Source organism: Vombatus ursinus, unplaced genomic scaffold (genome assembly GCF_900497805.2).
Source record: "Vombatus ursinus unplaced genomic scaffold, bare-nosed wombat genome assembly UNPS02012811.1, whole genome shotgun sequence".
Classification (NCBI taxonomy): Eukaryota; Metazoa; Chordata; class Mammalia; order Diprotodontia; family Vombatidae; genus Vombatus; species Vombatus ursinus.
The window spans coordinates 143,005-170,785 of record NW_020952589.1 but is presented as its reverse complement, the minus strand read 5'-3'; the positions used below and the strand labels follow the sequence as shown (position 1 = coordinate 170,785).

General features: G+C 49.0%; 2 protein-coding genes across 9 annotated transcripts in view; one reads left to right on the top strand and one right to left on the bottom strand.

Moving 5' to 3' along the window:
- The first annotated feature begins 229 nt into the window (after window positions 1-229).
- On the top strand, window positions 230-27,565 carry CLK3 (CDC like kinase 3). The gene is made up of 13 exons (XM_027858254.1): window positions 230-308; window positions 6,030-6,184; window positions 11,914-12,127; window positions 14,392-14,488; window positions 14,770-14,836; window positions 18,370-18,486; window positions 19,297-19,463; window positions 20,853-20,947; window positions 21,058-21,187; window positions 22,348-22,430; window positions 25,162-25,241; window positions 26,714-26,804; window positions 27,164-27,565. The coding sequence occupies exons 2-13, from the start codon at window positions 6,030-6,032 to the stop codon at window positions 27,338-27,340; spliced, it is 1,473 nt and encodes a 490-aa protein (XP_027714055.1). The 5' UTR covers window positions 230-308; the 3' UTR covers window positions 27,341-27,565.
- EDC3 (enhancer of mRNA decapping 3) overlaps window positions 23,215-27,781 on the bottom strand; it is a 68,150-nt gene continuing 63,583 nt past the window's right edge. For 7 of the 8 annotated variants that reach the window (XM_027858245.1, XM_027858248.1, XM_027858250.1 and 4 more), the window contains one exon: window positions 23,215-24,671. In XM_027858245.1, the coding sequence (XP_027714046.1) occupies window positions 24,541-24,671 (131 nt within the window). In that variant the 3' untranslated portion in view covers window positions 23,215-24,540. The remainder of the gene's footprint in view (window positions 24,672-27,781) is intronic. The other variant, XM_027858253.1, reaches the window with a different exon arrangement.

The following is a 27,781-nucleotide window of genomic DNA, read 5'->3' as shown; positions in this document are numbered from 1 at the left end:
GAGGCGAGAAGGGCTGTGTACCTGGCCGCGGCGTCGGCACGCAGGGCGGGGCAGGAAAGGGAGGGGGCGGGGCCTTGGGGGGGCCCCTCGCAGAAGGGACGGAGGGGGCGGGGCCGCGGCGGCACGCAGGGCCCGGCGGGGCGGGGCCGCAGCTGCGCCTGGGGGAGGGGAGCCCAAGACAGGGGAGGGGCGGGGCCGCCGCGGGCGGAGGCCGCAGCACGGAGCCGGAAGCGGAAGAGGCGCCAGGAGCTGGGAGCGGGGCCGAGCTGGGAGCGGGGCCTAGCCGGAGCTGGAGCGCCCGGGAGACGGTGAGAGCCCCCCCCGCCACCCCGCCGTCATCGGCAACCCCCTCCCCTCCTCTGCCCTTCCCTCCGGCCCGGTGCGTAGGCTGCAGGTGGGGACGGCGGGCGGCCGCGGATGCGGCTCCTCCCCCTCCGGGTGCCCTCCCTCACTCCCTGACCTCTCACCCCTGACCCCGCCAACCCCTATTGGGCCCTCCAGCCCCACCCCGACACGACCCACCTGGGGACCTCGGCTCGGTCCTGGGGGCGGTGGTAGACCCCGGTCCTTAAAGCTCTCCCCGACCCTAAAAGCCCCACCCCCTTAAGGTTACCCCCCCCGCTTTTAAAGTCCTCCCCCCGCTGCCCATCCCCCCATTCTCTTCTCCCCCTCTTATCCCCCTAAATCCCCCCCGCTCTTAAAATCGCCCCCCCTCTCAACTCCTCCCCGCCCTTAATCCCCCATTCCCTTAACCCTTCAAGCTTCCCCTTTAAGTCCCCCATGCTCTTAAAATACCCCCTTAAAATCCTCTCCCCCTTCCAAGGCTGCCGTTAACTCCCCATTCCTTTCTCCTCGATGAATCCCCCCATGCTTTTAAAATCACACCTGCCCTTAAAGCCCGAACCCTCCTCTAAGTTTCCCCTCCCAACCCCTCCCCCCCGCGCTAAAATTCTCCTTAAAATTCTCCCCAAGTCTCCCAGCCCCCCAAGATGGACATGCCTAAGGTGCCTCTGGCTGTAAAATCTCCCTTCCCCCACGGTGGATACCCTTAAAATCCCCATTCACTTCTCTTTAAAAATCTCCATTTTCCCCGTAAAATCTCCACCCTAGCCTTTCTTGACTGCGTCTGTCCCTAAAATGTCCCCATCTTTTCCAGCCCCACCCCTCAACCTTCCAATGAGATTCCTACTTCTGAAATCCCTGATCACTGCCCTTAACCTGTGCCTCTTGAGTTCTTTTCCCCCAAAGTGCCGGCATTTCTTGCCTCCCTAATCCCCACCCCCACCCCCTTCCTATAAAACCCCTCCCAGCAGACGACTCTTGCTAAAATGTTATGCTTCAGTTACTGTCCATAAAATCCTTCTGGCACAGGGATTGGCGTCTTTGGCCCCCGCCCCCTTGCCAATATCATTGCTCCCGAAATCCCACCCACTAGCTACATTTCACCCTTGAAATATACCTCAGCTTTTCACTCCTGAAATTTCCATGTTGGAAAGATTAGCACTCCAAAAATGCCTTCCTCCTCGGACGCCCCCCTCAAGTTGTTAGCATGTCTGAGCCCATTGCCAGGTGTGTCCAGAGCTCAGAGTCAGATGTTTGGGGTGGTCTCACTTCTCTGCTTGCTGTGTCCACCCCCTTACTCTGCTTTGATACCATATGGCACCCCAAGGACACTGAGACTGCGGTTTGAGGGAGGGGGGACCGACAGGAAGATGAGCTGCAGAACCCCAAGAAGGTACCTCAGCTATTCCAGGAAAGTAAGGCTGGGGAGTCCCCAAAGTGCGATAAGTATTCACAGCTGTGCCCCAGCTGTGCCTTGGGCTGAGGAAAAGAGCAGAGTGTTTTTGTTGTGATAATTCCAGTCCTGAAAACGAAAGAGATTCTTGAGACAGGAGCCCCGGAGATGGGCCTAGTGTTTTCTTAGTTGATGGTAGGAACACCCTAGATGTTTTCCTTTTTGGGTTTTCTCACCTTTGGCTGTGAGGTTTGACCTCCCCATCATTCAGCCTGGCTAAGACAGAACTGGGGTAGGACTTTATAGAGACAACCCCTTTGGCAAGGCAAAACTGGCCGCCTTCCACCTTCCTTCCTCTGGCCCTGTTTCCAGTGCCCTTGAGAAGAAAGATTTTCAACCTCTGTGGTGTCGATTTGAGGGGTGTTGGGGGATGAAGTTGCAGCAGTGGTGGCAGCAGCAGCCCTCCAGAATAACTGTGGGGTGCTGGATTGGTCAGGATCCAGGGAGAGGGCAGGTGCCAGCCATGGCTGGGCTGGATGTTCTCGTTGGCCCAGTTTTCCTGATGCCAGCAACATGTGAAAAGCTGACAAGGAGGCTGTGCCCTTAGTACCTCTGAACAGACAGCTGGCATCTTAGCAGCATGGCCTCTGGACTTGGTTTGACTTTTCCCATTCCTCAGCGTGCAGTAGGAAAACTAGAGCAGGTTTGGAACTGACTGCTTTTAAAAGCTGTACTCTTCCCTGGCTCACCTCAGGAACTTGGTGTTTTAATCTTGTGGGCCTTCCTGGGGTGTCAGTGAGTCTGGAAGATGGGCCTTAGGGCTAACAGACTTTTGGAGGGTGGTGAGTCTGGAAATCTTTCATGTCAAGTGGAGCCATGGGCAGCTTTCTACCCAAGTCATTTGAAAGTGGGTTTTAAAATTTGTATTGGTCTGAATGAGGCTGCCGCTTAATAGAGGTTTTCATCTCTAAAATGAAATCTTGTTGAAAGGAATATGCGTGCATACACACACACAAACTCACACTCTGTGTGTGTCTACATATCTATGGAGAATTATTTTTCATTGGAAACGGAATACTTGAATGCTGAGATTTCAGCAGGCGTGTGTGTGTGTGTGTGTGTGTGTGTGTGTGTGTGTTGCCAAAGGGAGGCTAACAGGCTCCATATACTGTTGCCATATGGTTTCTCCCCATCTACTTTTCTGTTCTGTGTTATTGAGTTCCATGGAGCTACTTCGGCAGTTGAAAGCAGCAGTCTGGGTTTTAGTTGCTTACAGAGGGGCAGCCATGGGACAAATTGCCCTGTCTTTGGAGAGGTGGGATCTCCTCCTACCTAAGCCACCCTCCCACCCAGTAGTCCTATCTAGCCTGGGCAGTAGGGAGAAGGCAAAGAGAGTCATTGGACTTTGTGGTCAGATTCCCTCTCTCTAAGGAGATCAGAGCTGGCTTGAAAGTGGGAGCTTTCAAGGGATTCTGCCACCCTAGAAGGTTTAAGCTATATGTATGGAGCTAAGAATATTATTATAAGCTACATAGGTTTGATATAAACTAGATTTGGGGGGGAATGTGGCCTAGATTTGAAGCAATATGGTACCCTCGATTAGTTTAACATAACTCAGCAGTGTTATTGGAATCCATCCTCCACTTAGGAATAAAGTTGGCTGTTGATTTGATGGACAGCAGGATGTCATCTTGAACCCTACAAGACATTTCTGTAAAAGGTCTATCTAGGAGATAGCTAGTAGCTCAGTGGATAGAACTGGACTTGGAGTCAGGAAGACCAGAATTCAAACTCTGCCTCAGTCCCTGCATGTGTGACCCTGGTTGAGGCATTTCACCTCAGCCTCAGTTCCTCATCAGTGAGATAGGGATAATAATAGCACTTACCTCCCAGGGTTGAGGATAAAATGAGAAAATTTGTAAAGCACTTTGCAAACCTTAAAGAGCTATATAAATGTGAATTATATCATCATCATCATTATTATTATTCAATAACTCCTCTATTATCTTGCTGTGGCCTGGAGGTGATCCAGGTCCTTCAAAGCTGTGTTTATGAAACCCAAACTCTGGCAATGTCTTCCTAAGTTGGAGAGCCTTCAAGGACAAGGCCAGGGACAGACTTTATGTTAGAGGACCAGCCTAGTTAAATGTGAAGAGGCTTGTCACCAAGGTAGCAATAGGGTGGCAAATATTTTTTGGCAGAGGGTGAGAGGGAGCCCTCAGCACTATGCTAAGAGAGGTTATGATCAGTATAGGTAATCAGAAGGATTACCCATATCAATGAAGCCAGATTTTTAAAAGCACTAAAGAAACACTCTAACATCTACCTGGATGTTTACATGTAGATGATGTTAGGGGCTCAGAAAGTAATCTTTGGTCTAAAGCAGGTTCCTAAATCACTTTCTAAACCCTGTGATTGAGGATAAGAACCTGCATTGAAATGTCAAGTTGAATCAGGCTTGGCCTCCACTCCAGCCACAGTAAAACATTTTTGGTGGCTATTAGATACATGTTTTTATTCCCCAACTTGGGTGCTTAGCTTTGGAGATAATTACAGGAAACTAATGTAACATTAGTCAGCTGATCTTAAAAGACTTTTTAAACATAAAGCATTAACCCAAATTCAATCTGAAGTTATTAGCAATGCCCCTATGGAATATTTATACCTCTGGAGCTCTACTTTCTAGGTACTTGTTCAGCCTCGTAAGGTGGGAGTTGTGAAGGAGATGGGGCATCCATCAGTGGGCATCCTAACACAGAGTTACTTTTTCTCAGTCATGGGAAGTCTGAGCAGTCACCCAGACCAGAGCTTCAATTTTAGTCACTTCTCTGTTTAGTAAGTAATGCAGTTAGTCCAGAACTGACCGGCCAAGTGGAGGATTGTTTTACCTATGTGGTGAGGAGACGGAGGGAGGGTTGCAGGACAGGGGTGGATGGAATGAATCAAAATTGGGTGCCTGTCAAGCTAACAAAAAGGCATGTTCCATGAGTGGCCTTCCACATCCAGTGCTCTGGAGTTGGTGGAATAGGGAGCTCCCCTGGAATCCGTCTCATTTTTCCTTGGATCACAAATGGTGATTTCATTGGAGCAGGAGAGAGATCTCAGTACTCTGCAAACTAGGGACTTCACCATTAGTAGCAAAACCTTAGAGGCCAAGTTTCTGCTCTGAGGTGATAGGTGCCCTTTCCAACCTGGCTGGTGAAGACCATCCCATCCTGCTGCTTCTTCTAGGACAGATTGGAGGCCGCCTCCTCTGCTAGGCAGGGCTTGAGGGTGGATAGGACTAGAGCTTTGAAGCTCAGTTTGGGACTAAGGGACCTTCTGATTGGCACACTTTGGGACACCCAGTGCTCCCAAGCTGTGAAGGTAGAATGAGGTACAGGAGACAGGTGCTAGGGCCAGATAAGGCTGGATCAGTTCTCCAGAGCAACCTGTGGACACCTTACGCAGAAGGGACAGTGAGAAAGGTTGCTAGGATCAGGGCCACACAAAGGTCAGAAGAACTAGTTTTCTAGCCATCTGGAATCTGTCAGATTTCCTATCCAGATCTAGCCAGCATGACTTTAACTTTTCATGTGCTGAGGTACCCAGTTTATGTGGTGTTTTGCCTTTGTCTTTCTTTGTCATTAATTCAAGATTTGTCATTGTTCATTGTACCTCCATGTCCTTTTTCCCTACTTGACCTCCTTCTGCCTTAGAAGAGGTAGTGGAGTCTAGGTTTGGGACAGCAGAGAATTAATGCAGGGAAATGAACAACTTTTTGTTTCCTCACCATCGTCAGTAACTCTAATGTGCCCCCATGTCCCTACTTTGTTTGGATCTTAGATGATAGATGTCTTGTGTCTGCCTCTCCAGAGTGGGCTACTTGGGATAGGCCCCTTATTCTTGGAAGAGAGCCAGAGCCACAGAACCCATTTACCCTACTGAACTCCTTCTTAAGTCACACTAGGCCTTCAGTCCTAATTTGTTGGTATCTACAACCAGCCTTTTACATGGAAGAAGTCTGTTGTTCTTCAGCAGGAAAGTGTTACTCATTGGCTGCAGTACACAGGAGGTTTGGCCTGTTTGTCAGGTACAACCTCAGTTTTTATTCTTGATTAATAGTCGTGCTTGGGGAGAGGGGAACTTGTTCTCAAAGCTAGAACAATAGGCCCCCTCTTTAGTATTCCCCCTGACATGACCAGTTTCCCAGGCTCCACATTGGCTAGGCTGGGAACCTAGTCCCTGGAGTCAACTGCCTCTGTCCCCGATGGAACCTGCTAGCATTAAATCAAGTCTCTCTCTTGTATCCTAGATGCATCACTGTAAAAGATACCGCTCCCCTGAGCAGGACTCTTACCTAAGTCACAGATGGAAGAGGAGGAGGTCTTACAGTCGTGAACATGAGGGGAGACTTCGATACCCATCTCGAAGGGAACCACTTCCACCCAGAAGATCTCGATCCAGAAGGTGAGAGCCAATCAGGAAGGAGAAGGGCGGGGAGAGTGGTGAGCAGCATTTTGTTGTGACTCTTAGTATCCCAGGAGTACATTTGGCTTTCCTACCTCCTTGTTATGTCCATTCTTGTTCAGCTTGTCCACTGGCCTTTCCTTTCTTTCTTTGGTGAATTTAGGTGCATCATCCTTAGTTTCCAGATCTTGTCCTCCTGCCCTTTGCTTACCTTGGAGGGCCAGGCTTACTGACATGACTCCATTCTGTTACCACTGTTCTTTCCCTTCCTTTTTTTTTTTTCCTCCTCTAAATTATCATTTAATGCCACATCTTTATCTATTCATTATGACCAGGGGGAGAGTTCTTAACCAAATAAGGAAAAGAGAAAATCACAAAAAGACAAAATAGATCATTTTGATTACTTGAATTTGACAAATTTGTGCAAATCAGTTTGGTGTAGCTAGGTAAGAAGGTAAGTCGTTTTGGGGGAAAAAAACTATTTGTTATCAGCTCTCACTAATATTTTATATCCCCACGTATTGTTTATGTGGAGAATTAACACAAATATATAAGACCAAGAGCCATTGCTGGTTGCTAAAGGGTGTGAATATGAATAAAGAGTTATTAAAAGAAGAATTGCACATTATTAAAAGATGTGAAAGATTGCTTCGTTTCACTGATAGAAGAAATGCGAATCAAAACAGCTTACACCTCACACTCAGCAAATTGGCCAAGATGACAGAAGATTGAGATAGTCACTGTTGGAGGAATTTCAGAAACACAGGAGCGGCATTACGCTCTGTTGGCGGTGTGTCCAGTGGGCCTAGCTGTTCTGGACGCGAGGAAAATGCCCATTCCTTTGGTCCAGAGATTCCACTGCCAGGTCCACACCCTGAGGAGGTAAAAAAACAGAAAGAGTGAACCACTGTTCACCCAGAGAGTCCTAGAAGCTCTTTCTGTGCTAGGAGAAGAACTAGGAACAGAGTGAAAAATGCTATGGCTCTGTCAGACAAATTGTAATCTGTTAATAGGCTGGAGTATTACTCTGCATTAGGAATGGGAAATGTGAAGAGTTCAGAGAAACAAGCAGAGAATTTAGACTGATGTAGAGCGGTGAGCAGAGCCAGGAAAGCAGTATACACAGCGAGTATGACACGTAAGTGGAAGAACAAGGTGGAGAGACGGAACGCTGTGGTTGTCATTACCACGAAGCTCAGCGTTGGAGAGTAGGGCAGAATCCACACCCCTCCTGCTCTGCAGTGGCAAGAGCCAAGGCTTTAGAGTGTTACAGGTGCCGTCAGATGTGGTTGAGGTGTTAGGTTCTGTTGAGCTGCATTGTTTTCCCTCTCTTTTAATTTTTTGTTGCAAGAAATAGTGGTCTGGCTGGGGTGGGGAGAAGGGAGACATTTGGAAATGAGGAAGATGTAAAAAACAAGATATCTCTGTATTTTGAAAAGCCATCTCTTTCTGCTCCAGGCTCACCACTACAGCTGTGGTTACCCGTTTTGTACATTTTTGGATACCTTTTGTTTTTACATCCCAATTGTTTTAGGATAACCCCCACTTCACCTTTAACTACCTTTATAACAAAGAGAAACAAGCACAACCAACTGATGAAACTAACGTGTTTGACTCTGTATTCATAGTTCCTCACATCTCCAAGGAAAAGGGGGAGGTGTACTCCCTCAGTGATCCAAGAATTGTCATCACAATTACAAAGTGGTCACTTTTGATTTAGTGGTGTTAGTAGGCCTTGTCTATATTGTTTCCTGATTCGCTTTCTTTATTCTGCATCAGTTCAGAGAAGTCTTCTCTGAATTCCTCATTTTTATACTTTTTTACTGTGTCATAATCTATTATGTTCATTTACCCCAATTTGTTCAGCCATTTTCCAATCCATGAACCTTTTTTTTGTTTGTTTGTTTATAGTTTTTTGCTGCCACTCACACAAAAAATGCTGCCATGAATATTTTCCTATATTATGGGGCCTGTCTTATTGCCTGTTCTTATATATCTTTAACATCTTTGGGGTGTATTGCCAGCAAAAGGGTCTCTAGATCAAAGAGTATGTATGAACAGTGATTTTTTTCTCTTTTTCCATTGGGTAGTTTTATTTTTATTTGTAAAAAATTAATTTAATTTTTTTTTCAATTAACAAAAATCTGTTTCTTCTTCCACTTCACCTCTTGATTTTTAAAAAAATTAATTTTTATTTTTTTTAATCAGCAAAAATCTGTCTTCTCTCTCTTCAACTTCCTCACTCCCACCCACCCCTCCACCTGAGGAAAAAAAGAAAAACCAAACCCCCATTACAGATATGTAATAAATAAATAAATTCCTGCATTGATCATGTTCAGAAAAATAAGTCTCACTGCACTCTTGAGTCCTTCACACCCAGAATCATAGTGGATCACTGTGCTGATAGGAGTCTTAAGTCTTTCAGAGTCAATCGTCCTTACGATATTGTTGTTATTCTATCAATCACTCTCTTGGCTCTGCTCACTTCATTCTGCTTCAGTTCCTATGAGTCTTTCCCAGGTTACTGAAATCTGCCCTTTGTCATTTCTTATAGCACAGCAGCACTCTGTCACATTTATACACCATAGCTTGCTCAGCCATTCCCTGATTCAGAGGAACCCCTCAGTTTCCATTTCTTTGCCACCACAAAAAGAGCTCCTATGTACATCCCGAGTTAGAGTTTATTTTGCTTAAGACTACTAATGCCTCACTTAATCTACCATTCCTCTTAGTCCTACACCTCCTTTCTCTCTTTTACCTCCAATTTTTCCTGTTGAGTGAAGTGTATTTCTGTACCCAGTTCTGTGTGCACACATGTGTAGTCATCATCCCTTTGACCAATTCAGTAGATAATGAAGTGCAAGTTCATGTTCTCCTTGTTTGCCTTTGAGTTGTGTACCCCATGAAATGAGATTATTTTCCCCATCTTTCTTCTCCCTTCCTCTCCCTAATGTATTCCTCTCCCTGACCCTTTCCATGATTCTTTGAAGATCATCAAAACATAACAAAACCACTCCCAGGCTCTCTGTCTCATTAGGCTTCTGATAATGATAGGGTTCTGAGGCGATACCTGTGCTATCTCCGCATATTAGAATGTAAACAGTTTATCCTCGTTTGGCCCTTAGGACTGTTCACTTATGTTTCCTCTTAGATTTCTGTCTTTACACTTCAGAGTTTCAGTGCAGCTCTGGTCATTTCACTAGGAATGTTCAGAAGTCCTCTTTCCTTGAAGGTCCATGTTTTCCCCAGGCTCAGTTTTGCTGGGTTAGTTATTCTCAGTCACATGCCTGGCCTGGAATATGTATTCTGAGCTCTCTGCTTCACTAGAGTGACAGCTGCTGGATCTTGTGTGGCCTGACTGTGGCTCACTGGCACTTGAACTCTTTTCTTTCTGGATCCCTTACAATATTTTTTCTTTGGTGTGGATTTTGGCTGTGATGTCTCTGGAAGTTTTGGGGGCTTCTTTTGGGTGGTTCTTGATGGATCCTTTCCTTCTCCACATTGCCTTTTGGTTCCAAGAGATCTGGGCAGTAGTTTGTGATTTTTAAAAATATTATGTCTAGGTTCTTTTTTTGGTCATGACTTTCAGGTAGACTAGTGATTCTTTAAATTATTTCTCCTTGATCTGTTTTCCAGTTCATTTGCTTTTGCTATTTAATACTTTACATTTTCCTCTATGTTTTTTCAGTCTTTTGACCTTGTTTTAATATTTCTTGTTGTCTCATGGAGTTATTAGCCTCTGTTTAGTTCATTCTGGTTTTCAGGTTGTTTATTGCATTGGCAAGGTTTTGTACCTCATTTCTTTTCTAATTTTTTTCCTCTCAATTCATCTATAAAAAACATTTTTAATTCTGGAAAAAAAAACAATCTTCTTCTGTCTCAGGAGTTCTCGTTGAACCCTTGTGCAAGCTCTGTTTTTCTTTGAGGTTTTGCTTGTAGATTTATTGGAGTCATTATTTTCTTCTGAGTCTGTGTCTTGAGTGTCCCTATTATATGAGCTTTTTATGGTGGGATTCTTTTTTTGTTTGCTCATTCTTCCATCTTTCTTCTTGACTTTGGACTTTATTAGGACTAGGCTCCATGTTCTTCTAGTGGAAGTGTCTGGGTCCATCCTTCTACTGCTTTCTTGTGGGGCACTGAGTGTTGTATTATTCCAGTACAGGGACATCTGGCCACCTGCAAGGTTTCAGTAAGCCCATAGTGGTCTGGTCCAAGGCAAAGCCTGCTTTCTGACCTCTTGACCCAGGTTCCGTTCTAAGAAGCAACCAGAGGACTTGCCACATCTGGAGTTTGACTAGATTGCTGCTGGATTCACCTGTTTCAGAGAACGGGACAGCTCTGCTTGTTCTGAGATTCCCGTCCTCTTTCATCCCTACAGGCTTCAGACTTTGCTCCTGGGGTGCTAGACACAGAGCTTCTGCTTGCCCAACTCTGTCCTCACCTCAGGGCCCGCGGCCCTGGAATGGCATTTCTAGGTCCCCCCCCACCACGTGATCTGTGACCCAGAGCTGAGCAGTGAGCTCCAGGACCGCCAAGGTGCTCTTCCTGCACCCTGCACAAGTTCAGGCCTCTCTGTGCTGGGTCTGGGGCCCCTTCTCCCCCTGCTGCCCAGCCTTCCCCACTTCGAAGTGCTCTGCACAGCAGTCCTTGGCTCTACTGCTGTCCACAAGTCTCTCTTGCTAGATCCCCAGGCTGGACATAGGACCCCTTGTCATTTTTTTTCATGGATTTCCCTATCAGGATTTTGGTCTCGTCTCGATCTCTTCGGAGGAGTTGTTGGGGATGCTTGTAGCCCTGCCTTCTGCTACTCTGCCAGTGGCTTTTCTGATGCAATTCCAAAATCATTTTCCAGAATGGTCAGAGCAACCCACAACTGTACTGCCAGTGTGTTGGTGCACTCATCTTCCCACATTCCCACCTATATCAACCATCTCCATCCCATTTGGGGTGAAGCAAACCCTCTGAGTTGTTATTTGCATTTTTCTTATTTGTGATCTAAGCTGTCTTTCATATAGTTGCTGACAGTTTCTTTTAGAAACTTTTTTCTTCTTCTTTGACGAGTTATTTCTTCTTTCTCTTCTCGGGGAACATTTCTTTCTTCATTTGACAGATCGTTTCTCCTGTCCTTTGGCTCTCTTCCCTCTCTGTGGGCGTTATAAAACCTCCACCCTGGGAGAACTCCGAAGTGCGTCCTTGCTCCTTAGGCCTGCCGCTGTCCAGCCAGTTTTAGCTGGAGCACTCCTGGTCATCCATTCTCTGATGGGGTATGATGGTGGAGCCATGCCTTCAGGTCCCTGTTTGTCTTTTGTGTAGTGTCTGCTTTTTTCTCCCAAAGATATATCCTGCTGCCTTTCCTGTGTTTTACATGGGAATGACATTCGTGGGCAGTAGCTGTAAGTACAGAGGAGAGCCTGGAAACCTTTTTCATCTAATACTAGGTACCTCAGCCTCTGCAATGGGCAGGACACACACTCCTGGCTTAGCAAGGACATTTCCCTACCTCAGGAAGGCCCCAGAGGAAGCTTATGTGGCTGCCTCCCTTCCAGGCGTTTTTTATCCTTCCTCATGGACTAGCCTTTGTCTGTAGAGACCCATTTAGGTCTGACCCCATTTCATGCCAGATTTCAGGCTGTTTGAGGGTTTCATTTCCTTGGGCCCCGACATGGGATGGAATTCGACAGTGCCCCCTGGTTCTCCTTTCCTCACCCTGACCTTTCCCCACCATGCAGCCATGACCGCCTGCCCTACCAAAGGAGATACCGGGAGCGTCGGGACAGTGACAACTACAGGTTTGAGGAGCGAAGCCCGTCCTTGGGAGAGGATTATTACTCAGCCCGCTCACACCACCGCAGGAGGTCACGGGAGAGAGACCAGCATCGGACCCGCAAGCACCCCCATCACTGCCGCAAACGTCGCACCAGGTCTTGTAGCAGCGCCTCCTCGGTGAGTAGTGGCCAGAGCGAGCTGGCCATTGTTTGGTGCCCTCACCTTTCTTTAGCCTCCTTTCAGGTGTATTTGACCTGGGTGAGTACCTCTGAACCCTCCTGTGTGTCTTGTTTGTTCGGTCCTTCACTGACACAGCAGGTGTAAGCCTGATACTTCGGCCTTCTCGATGGGCAGCAGCAGCAGCAGCAGCAGCACCTGTCACCACCTCTGGCTCCGGCACCCTGTTTGGCACCTGGGCCTGTCTCTGGATCTGGGTTCTGATCTGGGCATTGGGGGTGCCCAGCAAAATACTGGGGAGGCTTTTTGTGATCTGGGTCGGCATCACCAGATAGAGTATCTGGAGTTGATTTCTCTTGTCCTCTGCTCCCAGATGTGGAATGGGATCCGTCTGGTTTATGCCTCATCTATCCTCAGGCCTGATTGTTGCCTCCACCCCACAGACTCGTTCCCTTTTCCCAAGCCCCAGTCCTTCAGGATGGAGAGTTGTCCCTGAGAGGCAGGGACTTTCTTCATGTGTGGACAAGGGTTTGGCTGTCTCTGCAGCCATGCAGAGGGAATTACTCCCTCCAACCTTAACCCCCAGGAGATTTTCTTCTACTCTTGTTTCTTTTAAATGAGCAAGAGGTAGCAGTTATTTGTATCATTCTGGGGTTTTAAAGTGTAAATGGTGGGGAGGGGTCTGATTACACAGTTTGGAAATAATTTGCAAAAGTGAATGATTCGACAGCAAAGACTATCAGGAATCACCAGAATAGATATTTTTTATTACCTCTGCTGGTGGCAAGACATGTTGTGTTGTATGGCCCCAGCAAGTCAAGAATCATGAGTGAAATGGCTTCAGGGTTGGCTCCTTTGCTCCTCTTCTTCCTCTCTGCCTTCCCCTCCTCCCCAACCCTGCCTCGCCAATCCATTTCTCCCCACTCAGTCTGTAAGTGCCTTGAGAAATGACTGTTTTAATGGAGGGAATGAAGTCCCTTCTCTGCTTTATGTGTAAAGTGTAGGAAATACTGAATAATCATATGTGTGCGTGTGTGTGTGTGTAAGTGTGTAACATATTAAATGAGGATTTCACATAGCGTGGTCTTGCAGCCTGTCTAGTATTCTACTATATGGCAGTCTCTAGGTCCTCGACTTCATTTCTGATCTTCCCATTACACACATACCTCCCTCTCCCTTCCTTCCGTTGTGGGGGGAGGGGATGAGGGATGGTTCCTCCATACCTTCTGACCCACAGCCAGTATGGGGATTGAATGCCCTGTGAGTGTTTCTTGGACCGTGGGTCCAGTGGCATCTTTTGTCCTTGGGAAGGGCAACAGGTGGAGCAGGACCAGTGTGGGTCAGCTTGGCATTTGGAGGCCCTTTGGGTAGCTTGGAGGGCCCACTGGACGCCAGGAGGCTTAGGGTTGCTTTTGGACTGTGGTCTTTTGATAGTAGAGATAGAGTGTGGCAGAAAGAGCACCCACGCTGAAAGTCATCCCACTGTAGTTTTGGAGACATGCTCTGGATCAGGGAGGACGGGCCTTTGTTTGCTGTGGTCGGTAGTCTGGGCTTGGAAGAGCTCTTGATTGGGGTCACCTGAGGCAGGAAGGGCAGAGCAAAAGCAGCTGAGGGCCAGAATGGGAAATCCATGGGAGCACAGCAGTAGCTGAAGACTTCTCCTCCCCCCACCCTGCTGGCAGGCAGGTGGCCCTCTGCTTCTGATCAGAGGAACCTTACTCCACGCACGGGCACCTAGCAAGGCTAAGCGCCTTTCCTGCGTCGCTCTACAAGTGCGTCGTCACCATGGGGCGATGTCCTTGGGCTGGAGGATGCTAAGCTGCCGCCTGGCCCCCCATTGCAGAGTTGGGGGGACACGGTGGGAGGAAGCTCGGTGGTGGGAACCCTGGGGCTGTGGCACTTCCATGCGACTGTCCTGTCAGGAGCAGAGGCTGGTGGTCTTTCCTTCCTGTCGGCTGCGACATCCTACCTTATAGATAATGCCAGTTTTCTTTACATACCTGTAGCTGTTTTTTACTTTTCTGTTTTTGAAGTCAGTTTGTGTCTTGACGTGTCCCTTGCAATATCCCTATCGTTATATATGCTGTGTGCCTTATGAAATGCTGGGATCTGGAAAATCCAACCAACCAACCAACCACCGGCCGCCTGTCTCCTCATCGTCTCCGCCCGCCTCTGCCTTTGACCGACACCTCCGTCTGCCGATCGGAACCGCCCGCCATGCAATTGGTCGGATGGCGTTTCGTTTCGGGGGGCGGTACTCGCAGAGAAGCCAGCAGAGCAGTAAGCGCAGCAGCAGGAGTGTGGAAGATGACAAGGAGGGCCACCTGGTGTGCCGGATCGGCGATTGGCTCCAAGAGCGATGTACAGCCACCTTTCGTAAAACTTTACCTCTCTACTTTCTTACTCCCCCGTTAGACGAGACCTCTCTGGTTGTCCTGGAGGGGCTTCTAGTGCTTGTGGCTCGCTAGCGGGCCCACCAGTAATTGCCTGAATGAAGCAGACACTAGCAACTTGTGTTTTTAAAGAGCGTAGCAGTGAGAGAGAAACCTTTTTTGTTTTTGAGAATTGAATGCTGTGATCTTACAGGAGCTGCCAGCCCGTTCCACTCAGGATCCTTATGCTTGTCTTCTTTTCTCTCCTAGATGAGATCGTGGGAAGCCTCGGAGAAGGTACCTTTGGCAAAGTGGTGGAGTGTTTGGACCATGCCAGGTAAGCGTGTGTCTGTCTCACTCTCTCTCTCGTGGGGAAGACTGGAATATGAGTTCGGTTTCACTGGGGAGACAGTCTGTGGTTCTTGGGTAGGGTCACAGATTTGATGCCCTGCCACAAGTGGGGGGCCTGCAGACTTAAAGGTTCTGCCTACAGGCTTCCTGCTTGTTGGGCAGTGGTGGTGGAGTACTTCCAGTCTTTGCTGGGTCCCAGGCGTACTCAGGAGAGTTCAGCCGTCCCCTTGGTGCACCGATGCTGCCTTGCCTCCTTCTGCTTCCTAGCCCTGAGCGGCCTTTGGGGCCTCCCTCCCTCCCTCCTTCCTTCCCAGTCCCAGAGTACTCATGCACTGGAGAAGCCAGACAGTTTCAAGTTATCAGCATCTTAGCAGGGAGACTTCTGGTAGCAATAGCTTTCCAAAGCCTGAAGAAATACAAAACCAGTGCTCTGAGTTACATTTTTACTTTTTATTAAAAGCATTTCTTTGCCCGTGGCTGGTTTCTTTCAGGCTTACCTCTATGGTGTGGCTGCCAGGTGTTTACTTACTCTTGGTTTCCTTTGCCCATTCCATTGCCCCCCTTGTGAGCCCCCCACATGATGTGCGATCTCTCCTGGCTTCCCTGGGAGATGCCACTTGGCAGAATCACACTCTGTACCCAGGAACCAGGGCCACAAGATGCAAACTTCTTACTCAGCCCTGTGTAAAAGTAAATGACAGTTTGGCAAGGCTGGGAGCAAATCCTGTGAACTTTGAGAGAACAGAAATGGCCCTGGGAATTGGGCCACAGTGCATGTTTTCTCTGTGGTCTTATTAACCAGTGAAGGTCTCAGAAGGAGTATGTCCTCACTGATGGTGGAGGCATCCACTCTGCATGCTGCTAGTGAGCCCTGTGATCATGGAGGGTAAAGGCAAGGTGGTCTCCTCTCCATGGGGAATGGGTCTTCTGCCACCGGCCTCAGAAGCTCTTCTTTCCCTCCCTTCCCCCTCCATCAGTCCTCTGACGCCTGGGCGTTGCCTCCTCTTTCCTCCTCCTGTTCCTTTCCTTAACAGTTGAGCTTCAGGGAAGCTTCCCTTGGGGAAACTGATGCACAGGCTCATGTAAAGGGGAGCGTACAGAGGAATGGTTCCATTTCTGGAGCAGAGGACTTAATGCAAACAAGTTAGTAGTGACCAGGAGGTGGAAGCCTCTGCCCCCATTCACTGAGTCTTTGTGGAAGTGAACCCACTAAAGGCCTGGAGTGGTGGGGGCAGTCCTCAGGTCGAGGAAGCCAGCTGCAGCTGCTTCCACTAAGCCTGTAAAGTAGGCACTACTAGGGCTCCACAGAGGAAGAAGCTGAGGCCCAGGGCAGTCATTGCTTGTCCTGGCACAGACTTAGGAAATGTCAAAGGGGACATTCAATCCTTCACATACAGCCTTGCACACTATACACTAGACCAGGTTCTAGTGAACACCTTGCACCAAAGGTGAGCAGACAAATGATCACTTGGTTGGAATCCTATGGAGGGCATTTTTGCATTGGGAGGGAGGCTCATTTAAAGGAGCCTCTTAGAATCACTGATTTAGAGCTGAAAGGGGCCTTGGGGACCATTTCATCCAATCCACCCACCCTGTTTTCCAGAGAGGTTGCAAGATGTGCCTTAGGGTGCACCAGTGTTATATGGCAGATCCTGGCCTCAGGGCCAGGCCCTGCCTTTCTGACTTGAACAAGAGCAGTGGGTGAGCATGGGGACGACTTGCTAAATGGTTATTGCTATACCAGACCCTCACTCATCACCTCCAGGGGCCTCATCCCTTAGTTCACAGACCCAGCCTGGCCCCTTTGCCTCTGCTCTGTCCATAGGACAAAAGAGGATGTCTAGGAGGAAATTCATCCAGGCCCAGAGCCTAGGGCCCAGCTCATTTCTCTGTCATTGCACCGTTCCCATCTTCCTTTGGTGCTAACCATGTTTGCTTGAAGGCCCTAACCCTCCTTATCATGCCTCTTGGCACCCAGCTGGGGCTTAAAGCCTTTAGCTTTTAGCATTTAGAAGTTTTACTGTTCATTACCTCATTCCAGTTCCCATGGCATGAACTGTCTTAGACTTCACTGGACTGAATGCCCTCTTTTTATAGGCACAGAGGAGTGAAATGACTTGGCCAAAGTCTCACATTTAATAAGCAACAAAGTAAGGACTTTGACCCCAGGTGTCCTGACTCCTGGCCACCTGACTGTAGGGACCTAACAAGATGGCACATCTCGTCCAAATCTCCTTATTGGACAGGCGAGGAAACTGCTATTAAATGTCCTATTTAATAAGGGATATTAAGTGATTTAACTATATCAGTTATAAGTAGTGAAGTCAACCAGGATTGGAATCCTGGTTCTCTGACTCTAAATCCAATGCTCTCTCCACCAGATCTTTTTTTTTTTTTTAAACACAGATGGCCTAACAGGGTGAAAAGTTTCCCAAGGTCACAGTACAGACTAAATTCAGGTTCTTACACACACACACACGCACGCCTCAGCTCAGTCCTCATCTCTGTTCCCCAAGTGTGACTTAAGTGACCTGTTTGTAGAGAAGGAGTGTCCAGGAACAATCACTTGCCCATTTAACTCTGTTCCTTTCAGTTTTTACAAAGTTGAATTAGTTTACCTTTTCTGGCCCAAACCCAAAGCTGGAAGAGGACTTGCACCTGCATAAGCAGTATCTTGTCTGAGGGTTGATGGGGAGTAAGAATCACAATAAGAATATCTTATTGCTGTAGGGGAGTTCACAAATCAGTTATTGCTGAGGAAATTGAGGCCCAGAGAGGGGAGATTGAATACCCAGGGTTATCCACCTTCTAAGTGGTGAAACCAGGACTTGAATCCAGGTCTTTCAATTGAATCCAGTTAGCGTTCCCTCTCCTAGACTATGTTTTCTCTGGTTTGGGACAGATAGAAAAGAAATTGCCCAATGATGAATGCTGAACCAGTGGCCCTCAGCTAGAACTGGGCCTCTCTCGCAAAGATTAGATACTTTGTAATTCCCCTTGGACTTGGGCCTGTGGGTGGAGATACTAGGCTGTTGGCTGGGATAGTTGGGATAATTGTTTGCAAGGCTGGATTAGCCAGTGCCTGAGAGCTGTAGGTGAGACTTCTAAAGGAGAAGCTGGTTTAGCTGCCTCTTCTGATTGTAATTTCTTTACAATTTAACTTTAGGCTGGGCAGGTGAAGAAAGATCAAATGCTCTAGTGCATCCCTGTTTGTTAAGAACAGGGCGTGACTGGGGCTGCGGTGGGGTGCTGTGGAAACTCATTGCTGTAAAATTGGGATCTCACAAGAACCTAGAGAGAGGGGTCTGCCACAGCTGGGTAGGGCCGGGGTAGGGGAGGGAGACAGGGGATGTCAGTTTGGAAGAGTCTGTTGAGTTCTGTGCAGGAGCCAGACCTCTGACACCTTATCCAGGCAGTGGAGCCGATGGGGCCAAGAAACTGTCCTGGAGCCGGGAGTGGGGTGGGGGGAAGGGAGGGGTAGGGCACAGTCTAAATCCTGACCTCTCACTGTGCCCACAGAGGCAAGTCACAGGTCGCCCTGAAGATCATCCGAAATGTGGGCAAGTACCGGGAGGCGGCCCGGCTGGAAATCAACGTGCTCAAGAAAATCAAGGAGAAGGACAAAGAGAACAAATTGTGAGTGTCTCTTAAAGGCCAGGAGGGAAGGAGAGGTGGGGATGGGCAGCTGCCCTTTAATCTGATTTATTGGTCACCAAACATTGATCCTGTCCCTTCTGTGGCCTGAGCCAGGCTTCTTCCCAGACGTGTGCACGGGGCCAGGCGGTCCTTTCTACCCGCCATGGATCCTTAACCCAGACGGGAGTCCGGAGGGTTGGGTCTTCCCTTTGCTCTGATTGCTGCCAGAGAATTCTCCTCTTGGCCTTGTGAGATGGTGGTGGCGGTGGTGAAGAGGGATGCGTTTGTAGAAATAAAGTCTGGGGGCTTCCTGAAGGATGTCACTGTATCCTGACATGCACATACTTGACCCAAGGGATGTTCCATCAGCATTGAGTAGGAGGTTGCTTAGAATGAGTTCTGTCCCAGTCAGGACAGTTGGATTCCAATCCGGACTTCACCACTGCCACTGTGTATTCTTGGCCAAGGCATTTAACTTTGTGGGGCCTAAGGAGAGGAGGACACTCATCATCCCTCTCTTTATTGGATTATAGTGAGGATGAGACAAAATGCCAAGCTTGAAAATACTTTGAAACTTTGGCTATTAGGGAAACCCCTACGTGGTAAGAGAGAGAGGATATTCAGTTACCTTGTTCAGTGAGTTGTTTAGCCTCTGGGGAGTGGGTTTTAGTGCTCTTGGCTCACAAATCGAGGGCCCTAGCTTTCTTCTCTGGTCCACTGGCTTGGAGGAAACTAGGCCCATCAGGGAAGGAGAACAGGAGGGTGGGGAAGGTAGTGTCCCAGACTGATGTTCTGTCCCCTTGCCCCCAGCCTATGTGTTCTGATGTCTGACTGGTTCAATTTCCACGGCCACATGTGCATTGCCTTTGAGCTCCTGGGCAAGAACACTTTTGAGTTCCTGAAGGAGAACAACTTCCAGCCCTATCCTCTGCCTCATGTCCGGCACATGGCGTACCAGCTCTGTCATGCCTTACGCTGTAAGTTGGTGCCTACCTTGGGGGGGGGGCTGGTGTCGAGCCTTTGAGATCCCAGCCAGTGGCCCAGCCTCACCAATTTCTTGTTTAGCTGATGGCATGAAACACACCTGTTGGGCCAGAAGGGGCTTTTTAAGGTGTTTAAGCACCTCTTACTAATAACAGTGAAAAGAAACCAACATTTGCTGAGCTTTGGTAACCCTAGAAGCTGCCCAGAAAGTGGAATTCGATGTGGTTATCTAAAGCTCTTCTTGGTATCACTGCTTCTGGCCACAGTTTAAACATCATTGATGTCCAAGGAGTAGAACCCTTAGGGAGAGAGCCAGGCTTTAGACTTGGGATAACCTGACCTGATCAGTGGGGGAAGTCTGAGGCAGAAGCAGCCCTTTCATTGGCTCTGCCTGCATTGGGCATCAGTCAGGCTTTGAGCATCCCTGGGCTTTGTGGTTGTTGGGTGCAAGAGGGGCAGAGGGCCCCTTTGGGGGAGCTCCCAGTCTTAATGGGGAACATAAGACACATCCCATGAAACAAGCAGAGAGTGTGTGACAAAGTGCTGCTTTTTGTGATGTAAGAGTCTGAAATGTTTTTGGTGTTTAGAGGAGAGAGAGTTCAGTATTTGCTGAGTGGGGTCTCAAAGGATGCATAGGATCTAGAAAGCAGAGAAAAACAAGGGCTTTTCAGCTGAGGGGAACAGCACAAGCAAAAACAGAGGTGGGCCTGAGCACGCACACAAGTCAGTGGAAGAGTAGTAGACGGTCTGGCTGGACATAGGTCAGGTGAGGCCTGGTTACAGAGGGCCCAGAACACCGAGTGGAGAGGTTTCTAGTTGTAGCAGATGACCATTTTAGGACCTCACATAGGGGATATAGTGTGACGAAAAGCTGCCTGAGGAAATGAGAGCGGTCCAGGTGGCACTGGAGAAGTGTGTTGTGAAGGTCAGCCTGCTCTGAAGTGATGAGGCCCTGGCCTAGGGGACAGAGAGAAACCCTCCTTTGTGAAGGAGATTGCGTGGATCATTTCTTGCCCTTTTCCCTGCTCAGAGACAGCAGCACATCCCTGAAACTCTGACTTCAAAGCCCTGCTGAAGTAATCAGAAGGGAGTGGACACCCTCCTTTTAACTCCTCTGGCTTCAGATTTCTTTGACATCCTAGAACCATGTGGCTGTGCCCCACGACGGCCCTGCATGTTGAGCACCTGGTGGTGGGAGGCGAGCTGGGGGGCTCCTACAGCATGCCAGGAAAACCCCGGGGAAAGACCAGGGCCACGCTGGATGCGCAGCCGGCTCCTGTGACCGGCCTCCTCTTCACTCTCCCCTGACCTCTCACCCCGTCTCTTCCCTTTCCTCATCACGCCACCTCCACCCCTTCCCATCTTCTGTTTTCCCTCCTCAGTTCTGCATGAAAACCAGTTGACCCACACTGACCTCAAGCCTGAGAACATCTTGTTTGTGAATTCTGACTTTGATACCCTGTACAATGAGAACAAGGTACAGTAGGGGAACACGATAGGCTCAGGGAGCAGGGAAGGGTGGTGAGGAAGGGTGACGTGCACCAGGGGCTGAAGGAGGCCCCTGACAGTGGGGTCTGTGCCTCCCAGAGCTGTGAGGAGAAGTCCGTGAAGAATACCAGCATCCGAGTCGCTGACTTTGGTAGCGCCACCTTTGACCACGAACACCACACCACCATCGTGGCCACCCGCCACTATCGCCCGCCTGAGGTGATCCTGGGTGAGTGGCCCTAGGATTCCCACTTCTCTGGCCACCTGGCGTTGTGGGAGATAGGGGTGGGGTGGAGATTGGCAGGAGGCTGTGCGCACACGTCTGGTCGCCATGGCTAATTCAGGCCACCCAGCATCAGGCTGGATGTCCCAGTAAGCCTAAGTGTAGCATGAGACACCTGACTTAGCTCTGACCCCCAAGACACACACCCAGAGAGCCGCCCTCATCCCCAGCACTAGAAGGCCTGGCTGTCCATTTACATGGCTTCCGCGGCAGTACTTTTGTGGACTGTCCTGCAAACCCCAAAACAAAGAACCAAACCGGGTTCCTTGGGCTTGGCCTGCTGCTGCTGAGCCAGTCCCATTTCAGAAAAGCAAGTATCTCTTTGGATGCGTCTTTTGTTAAGAAGATGCCCAGGACAGTGGAGCGGCCTCGTCTCTGCCCACCTCCAAGCACAGTAGCATTAGCAGGGAAGAAGGGAAACAGTACAGGCCCTTGCCCCCAAGAAGAGTGCGTACTTAAGGAGTTCGGTCCGAGGTCCCAGCACAGCACGGAGCAGCTGTCAGAGCCTTCTCACACAAAGGTGGCCACCTTGGCCAGGCAGGGGCCTTGGGGGCTTTGGACCCCCACCCAGCTCGGCAGAGTCGTGACGGGGGTGTTTCTTTTGTGAATTTCCTGTTGTGTTCTAGGATTGGGAAGAGTCGCCAGGTGCTCCTGATGGGCTTGGAGGGGCATGGGCAGGGAGAGGGTGGGTGAGGGATCCTGAGGGTGTGGAAGTGTGGGGCAGAAATGTCACCAGGTGCTTGTTCTGCCACCACATAGAGCCTTGTGCTGGGCACCGAGGGAGTAACAGAAATGACGTCTTTGGTCACGGGGCTTGGAGACTCACAGGGAATAGCAGAGATGTACAGGCGCAAAGTGTGGTGGGAAGAGCCCTGTGCCAGGATCCCTAAGGTCTGGGACCACCATGCAGGACCCTGGGACCTTAGGCAATTCCTCACTCCCATGTGGGCCTCACTTTCCTCATCTGTCAGATGGGAGGGTTGGGCTCTCTGATCTCCAGGGTGCCTTTGAGGCCTGACAGTCTGTGGCTCCAAGTGAACACGTGGCCTCCCTCAGGCTGCCACATGGGACACGTGCTCATGGCATCTCTTCCTGTGTCATTTCAGAGCTGGGCTGGGCGCAGCCGTGCGATGTCTGGAGCATTGGCTGCATTCTCTTTGAGTACTATCGGGGCTTCACACTCTTCCAGGTATTCCCCTTGCCAGTCCTCCCTCCCTACCCCTGGGACCTCGGCCTGTTCCCCACCACTTGACACTGTCAACCATTAGATGTTAATTGAGCATATCTTGTATACCCAGACCTGTTCTAGGTGCTGTGGGGGGAACTAGAGAAAGAGAAGACATGGTACCCCCTAGAGAAATCCCTGGTCTGGTTGGGGAGATTAGACTATGGGATTCAGACTAATATAAAGGGCTATAAGAAACCAGAAGAGAGATTTTCATGGACTTAGAGTAGGCAGGAGAGGGAGGAAAGGTTTGGCAGACGGTGGTCCAGGAAAGGCTTCCTAGAGGCAGTTGGTGGGGCATGCCTAGAGTTCAGGCCCTAATCACAAAGTCCCACACTGTGGGACTCTGAGTAGGTCACTTAACTTGTATCTGCCTCAGTTTTTCTCATCTGTAAAAGGAGGACAATAGTAACACCTCCCTCCCAGTGTTGTGAAGACCAAATGGGATATGGTAAAGTGCTTAGCACAGTGCCTGACACATAGTAGGTGCTATATAAATGCTCATTCCACCCTACCTCCCCACCCCACCCCTGGGAAGCGGGACTTAGACTAGGCCTTGAAGGAGGAGGAGATTGTTTTGATAGGGAAGGAGGGGGTTCCTGGTGTGCAGAGGAGGAAGCACACTCGGTACACACCTGAGTGATCTGAGGGGTGTAGGCCCAGCACCCAAGGCCTCCTGAATCTTGGTGAGTTTTAAGGAAACAAGGAGCCAGCAAAAGTGTTTGAAACCATTCTGGGGCAGAGCAAATATTTCGTTATTGCTTTTATTGGGGGTATCGAAGTGTGATAGCAACTGGCCAGGCTGGGTGACCAATAGGACCTGCTGAAGGGAGATCTATCCCCTCCCACCGAGGGTCCTCACCAGGCTAGAATGCTGGAGGACAGGTTTGTAGGGGAGATGGGTGTAGATTGTGCAGGCCTGAAAATGCTGTAGTGGCTGAGGACTTGATTTTGGGATTGGTGAAGATCCTTTGGAGCTTTTCAAGAAAGTGAGTGGTCTGGTGAAAGTGGTATTTATGGAAGTTTAATCTGACGGTGTGGCATGTGCAAGGAGAGCGTGGAGGAAGAAGAGAGTCAGGAGCTGACTGTAGTTGAGACACTCAAATCTTGGCCGGTAGAGCACCCAGAGCAGGAGTCTCCTCAGCAGGGTTCCTGATGGTCGTGTTAAATACCCAACCTCCCCCTTTGCCTTTGGAGACTCACAAAAGCAGCTTGTTCCATTGTGGGACAACTGATTAGAAAGCTTTTCCTGATGCTGATCCAGAGTCCATCTTTGGCTAACTTCCACCCATGGGTTCTAGTTCTGCTTGTTGGCATCACACAGTAAATCTATTCCCAAATCCGTAAGATAGCCCTTCATATATCGGTCCCCTCAGTCTCTTCTTTTCACACTGAACATCTCCAGTTCCCTTGCCCAGTTTTCCTGTAATGTAATTTGAGCCCTCACGGTCGCGTTCACCCTCCTTTGAGAGGTCTCTTCTATGATGTGGTGCCCAGAGATATACAATACTCCAGATGTGCCCTGAGGATTGTGTAATAGTCTCTTTATCCTGGTACTCTACTGCTGTCAATTCAGAATAAGATGCCATTGGTTTTTTGAACAGCTCTCACGCTGTTGACTTGGTTAAAAAAAAAAATTATATGAATGCCTGTACTTATTATATAATTAACTTATTTTTAACATAAGTGCAGGGTTTTTATGTTTAATCTTTTTTGAATTTCATCTTTTTTTTTTTTTTCTGGCCCATCAGCCCAATCTCTTGGGCTCTTTCTGAATTCTGATTCTGCCATTCGTTGTTAGCCATGCTTTTCTGAAGCTTCAGATTGCGTGAGTAGAGGGAGGCAGTATAGTGCAGTGGGGAGAGTGCTAGGTTTGGACTTGGGATCTGGTTTTAGATCTGCCACTCGCGTGACCTTGGGTAAGTCACTTAACCTCTCTAGGCCTCATTATCCTTAACTGTAAAACACAGGGCTTGGACCAGATGACAGGCCATTCAGTGACTTTTGTTTTCATCTGAATTGCTGATAAAAATGTCATACTGGAGAGGGCTTTGAGTATGCCCTTAGCAGTCTTTCAGGTTGATAGTTGGTCCATCAGTGCTCTTTGGGTCCCAGTGTTCATTCTGTCAGGAGAATGCCAGATGTTTGGCCGAGACCCAGGTTGTAATATCGATAGTATTCTCATGATCTGCCAGTTAAGTAATCCTATTAAAAAAAGGAAATAAGAAGGTAGTAGGATTGGAGGGTTATTGGTATTTCAAAGCTGAGACACTATGAAGGATGTCAGGCCTTATCAACAGATTGGCTACTGAGATGAGTGGGAAGGAAGAGTTTTGGATGTTTTGAAGTTGGTCGACTTGGGAAAGATAATGCCTGGGTCAGAAACAGGGAAGTTTGGAGAAAGTGGTCTATGCTGAGCAGGCCTTTTTACCGTCCCTTCACCTGGGTCATTAATCGATTACCAGGAGCCTTAGAATGTCTTCTCTGGGTCCTGAATGCCACTACTATTGGAAGCCAGAGGGGTTGGGGATTTGGTAGTGCAAAAAGCCTTCACCCCATCAGTCTGGTGGAATGCCCTTCTAAAAGGGAAAGGGGCTATCAGTAATCTATTTCTTAGACTGCCTTTGGGGAAAGAGCGAGTAAGATCTGAAACTAACCTCCCACTTTTCTGTTCTGACGCCTCCCCCTCCCCCAGACCCATGAAAACCGGGAACACCTTGTGATGATGGAGAAGATTCTGGGGCCCATCCCCTCTCACATGATCCATCGAACCAGGTAAGAATTCTCCAGCAGAGGTCTAAGGAATTGCTAGTTTGCATTGAGAGTGTGGTCTTAACAAGTCAAGAGATTTAGGTTTGAATCCCATCTCTGGCAAGTGTTGTGTGACCAGGGCACCCATCTATAAAATGGGGATGCTATTACCTTGTACTCCCCATACTAGCAGGTGACAGGAGGCTAGAAGAGTGAGAATAGTTGTTCCACCCAGGGCTGTTGGATTGATTTAAGATGGAATAAGAATTTGGCAGTCATTTAGTCTTATCTGCCCACAAAGAATTCTTAATGTAAAACATCCACTAGTGGTCATCCAGCCTCTGTGAAGACCCCCTTGAATGGGGAGCCCCTCACCTTTTAGGGCGGAAGTTCTGCCTGATATCAAGCCTGCATCTTGATCTCTGTACCACCGCACCCATTGCTGCCCTCTTCAAAGTGACAGTTCTCGGGGTCTTCCCCAGGCTGATCACGAGCAGTTTCTGCATCTGATCCTCACATGACATGGACTGAAGGCCCTTTCCCTTCCTGGTCACTTTCCAGCTTATCAATGGCCTCTTTCAAGTGGGATGCCCAGAACTGAACATGAAGTAGTGTGACCAGGGCAGAGCAACACCTCCTCCGTCCTGGAAATTATAGCCTACCTGATGTTGTAGCCCAAGCTTAGGGTTAGCTTTTAGGGCTGCCACAGCATACTGCTGCCTCAGGGAATTTTCAGAGCTCTTTTCAGAAGAATCATCTGGCCATGCTTCCTGTACTGTATTGTGGAGTTGATCTTGTTGTACCCACATGCAAGACTTTTTGTTATTTCTCCCTACTGACTTTCATCTTCTTAGACTGAGCCCAATGCTGTAGCCCGACTATCGGGCAGAGCTAAACCCAGGTATCCCTAGGTGGACATGGGTGGTCATTGACGTTTGGAGCCTTTCAGGCCAAACCCTGTATTTTGTAGTCTACCTGTACTCCACTCTCTACCAGTGGCTCTTCCTGGAGGGTTAGAGGTGGAGATCCTAGGACATCCCAAGCCTCTGTGTGCTTCCACATTAGGGCCCCAAATGAAGCCTCTGCGCTTCTCAGACATTCTTCTCCTGCCCCAGCTCCCTTGAATCATGTATGGTTCATAGAGTCTGTCTGAACTGACATTTTCTTCACTTCTCTAGCTCTGGGTGCCCCTCCACCCCACCCCACCCCCATTTTCCCTTCAATACCTTCTGGCTCCAGGTGCTATGAAGTGCTGATACAAGGACAGCACAGTTCCCAGTAAGCAACCAAAGCCTTGGCTCCTCTGGGGAGCTCTCAGCCTCCTCCCTGCCTTCTTTTTTCCAGGAGACGTAGCCTGGCATAGTGAGCCAGTCACTAACCCTGAGTCAATGTCCTCATCAGTAAAAGGGGAATAATGATATCAGTAGCATTTAGCTCACAAGTGACAATGTGTGCCAACCTTAAAGCCCTCTCTAATGTCATTTGTTACACTCCAGGAAACAGAAATACTTCTATAAGGGAGGCCTGGTTTGGGATGAAAACACGTCTGATGGCAGATACGTCAAAGAGAACTGCAAACCTCTGAGGGTGAGTGACCTAGTCCGGGCCAAGTACCAGAAGCTGGGACAGGGACGGGAACTTTTGGTTTAGAGCAAGGGCTTCTGAAGAACCTGGGTTCCATTTCTGGTTTTCCGGCTCATTCACTGTGTGACTTAGGACAAGTCACAGCCCCTCTCTGGGTCCGCGTCCTCATCTGTTAGATGAGTGGCTCGGACTTCCAATCCTCAGCTGAGATTCAGTGAGGTGGGTCGTAAGCAAAGGGATTAATCTGTTTATTTCAAAGTGCTTTGTTTCTGGAGGACCAGTCATGGAAGACAGTTCTGGAGGATGGAATGTCCCCAGAGTTGCTGATGACAGGCCGGTCCTTCTTTGCCTCCCCTCCTCAGAGTTACATGCTCCATGACTCCCTGGAGCACGTCCAGCTCTTTGACTTGATGAGGAGGATGTTAGAGTTTGATCCTGCCCAGAGGATCACATTGGCTGAAGCCCTGCTCCACCCATTCTTTGCTGGCTTGACACCCGAGGAGAGGACCTTCCGATGTAGCCGAAACCTGAGCAGATGACAGGTGTCCAGCCGCTCGGCCTAGGGATGGGGGGAGGGCAACCAAGGGAGGGGGCCTGGGGCCCATGGGGACGTCTGTACCTCCCCTCCATCCTTTGTCATCAGGGCTTCCTCATGCTTGCAGAGCCCCAGAGGGGAGGAAGAGCAGAGCTTACCAGAAAGCACAGATTTGACCCGATATTTATATGTTGTAAAGTTAAATAAAGTGTTTCTTACTGTTTGATAACTTCCTTGTTCGTGTGTCTGTCTTCCAGGGCTCGGTCCCTGTCCAGGAGTCACAGACCTGGCTCCATTCCCCCACTTCACTTTACAGGCCATAGCACCTGCCCCAGGTCACAGAGGCCAAAGTTATGCTAGCACCCAGGTTCTCTTTGCTACAAAGTGCTGCCATGTCTACGCTAGATGAAATTCTTCCAGGGCAGCTGTTGGTACCAATGCAGTC

What these genes read in the sequence shown, in the direction of transcription:
- CLK3 (XM_027858254.1), top strand. Translation starts at nt 6,030, where the DNA reads ATGCATCACTGTAAAAGATACCGCTCCCCTGAGCAGGACTCTTACCTA. An exon ending in CCCGCCTGAGGTGATCCTGG is followed by an intron (nt 21,188 to 22,347) that starts GTGAGTGGCCCT and finishes GTGTCATTTCAG; the next exon opens with AGCTGGGCTGGGCGCAGCCG. An exon ending in GGGGCTTCACACTCTTCCAG is followed by an intron (nt 22,431 to 25,161) that starts GTATTCCCCTTG and finishes CCCCTCCCCCAG; the next exon opens with ACCCATGAAAACCGGGAACA.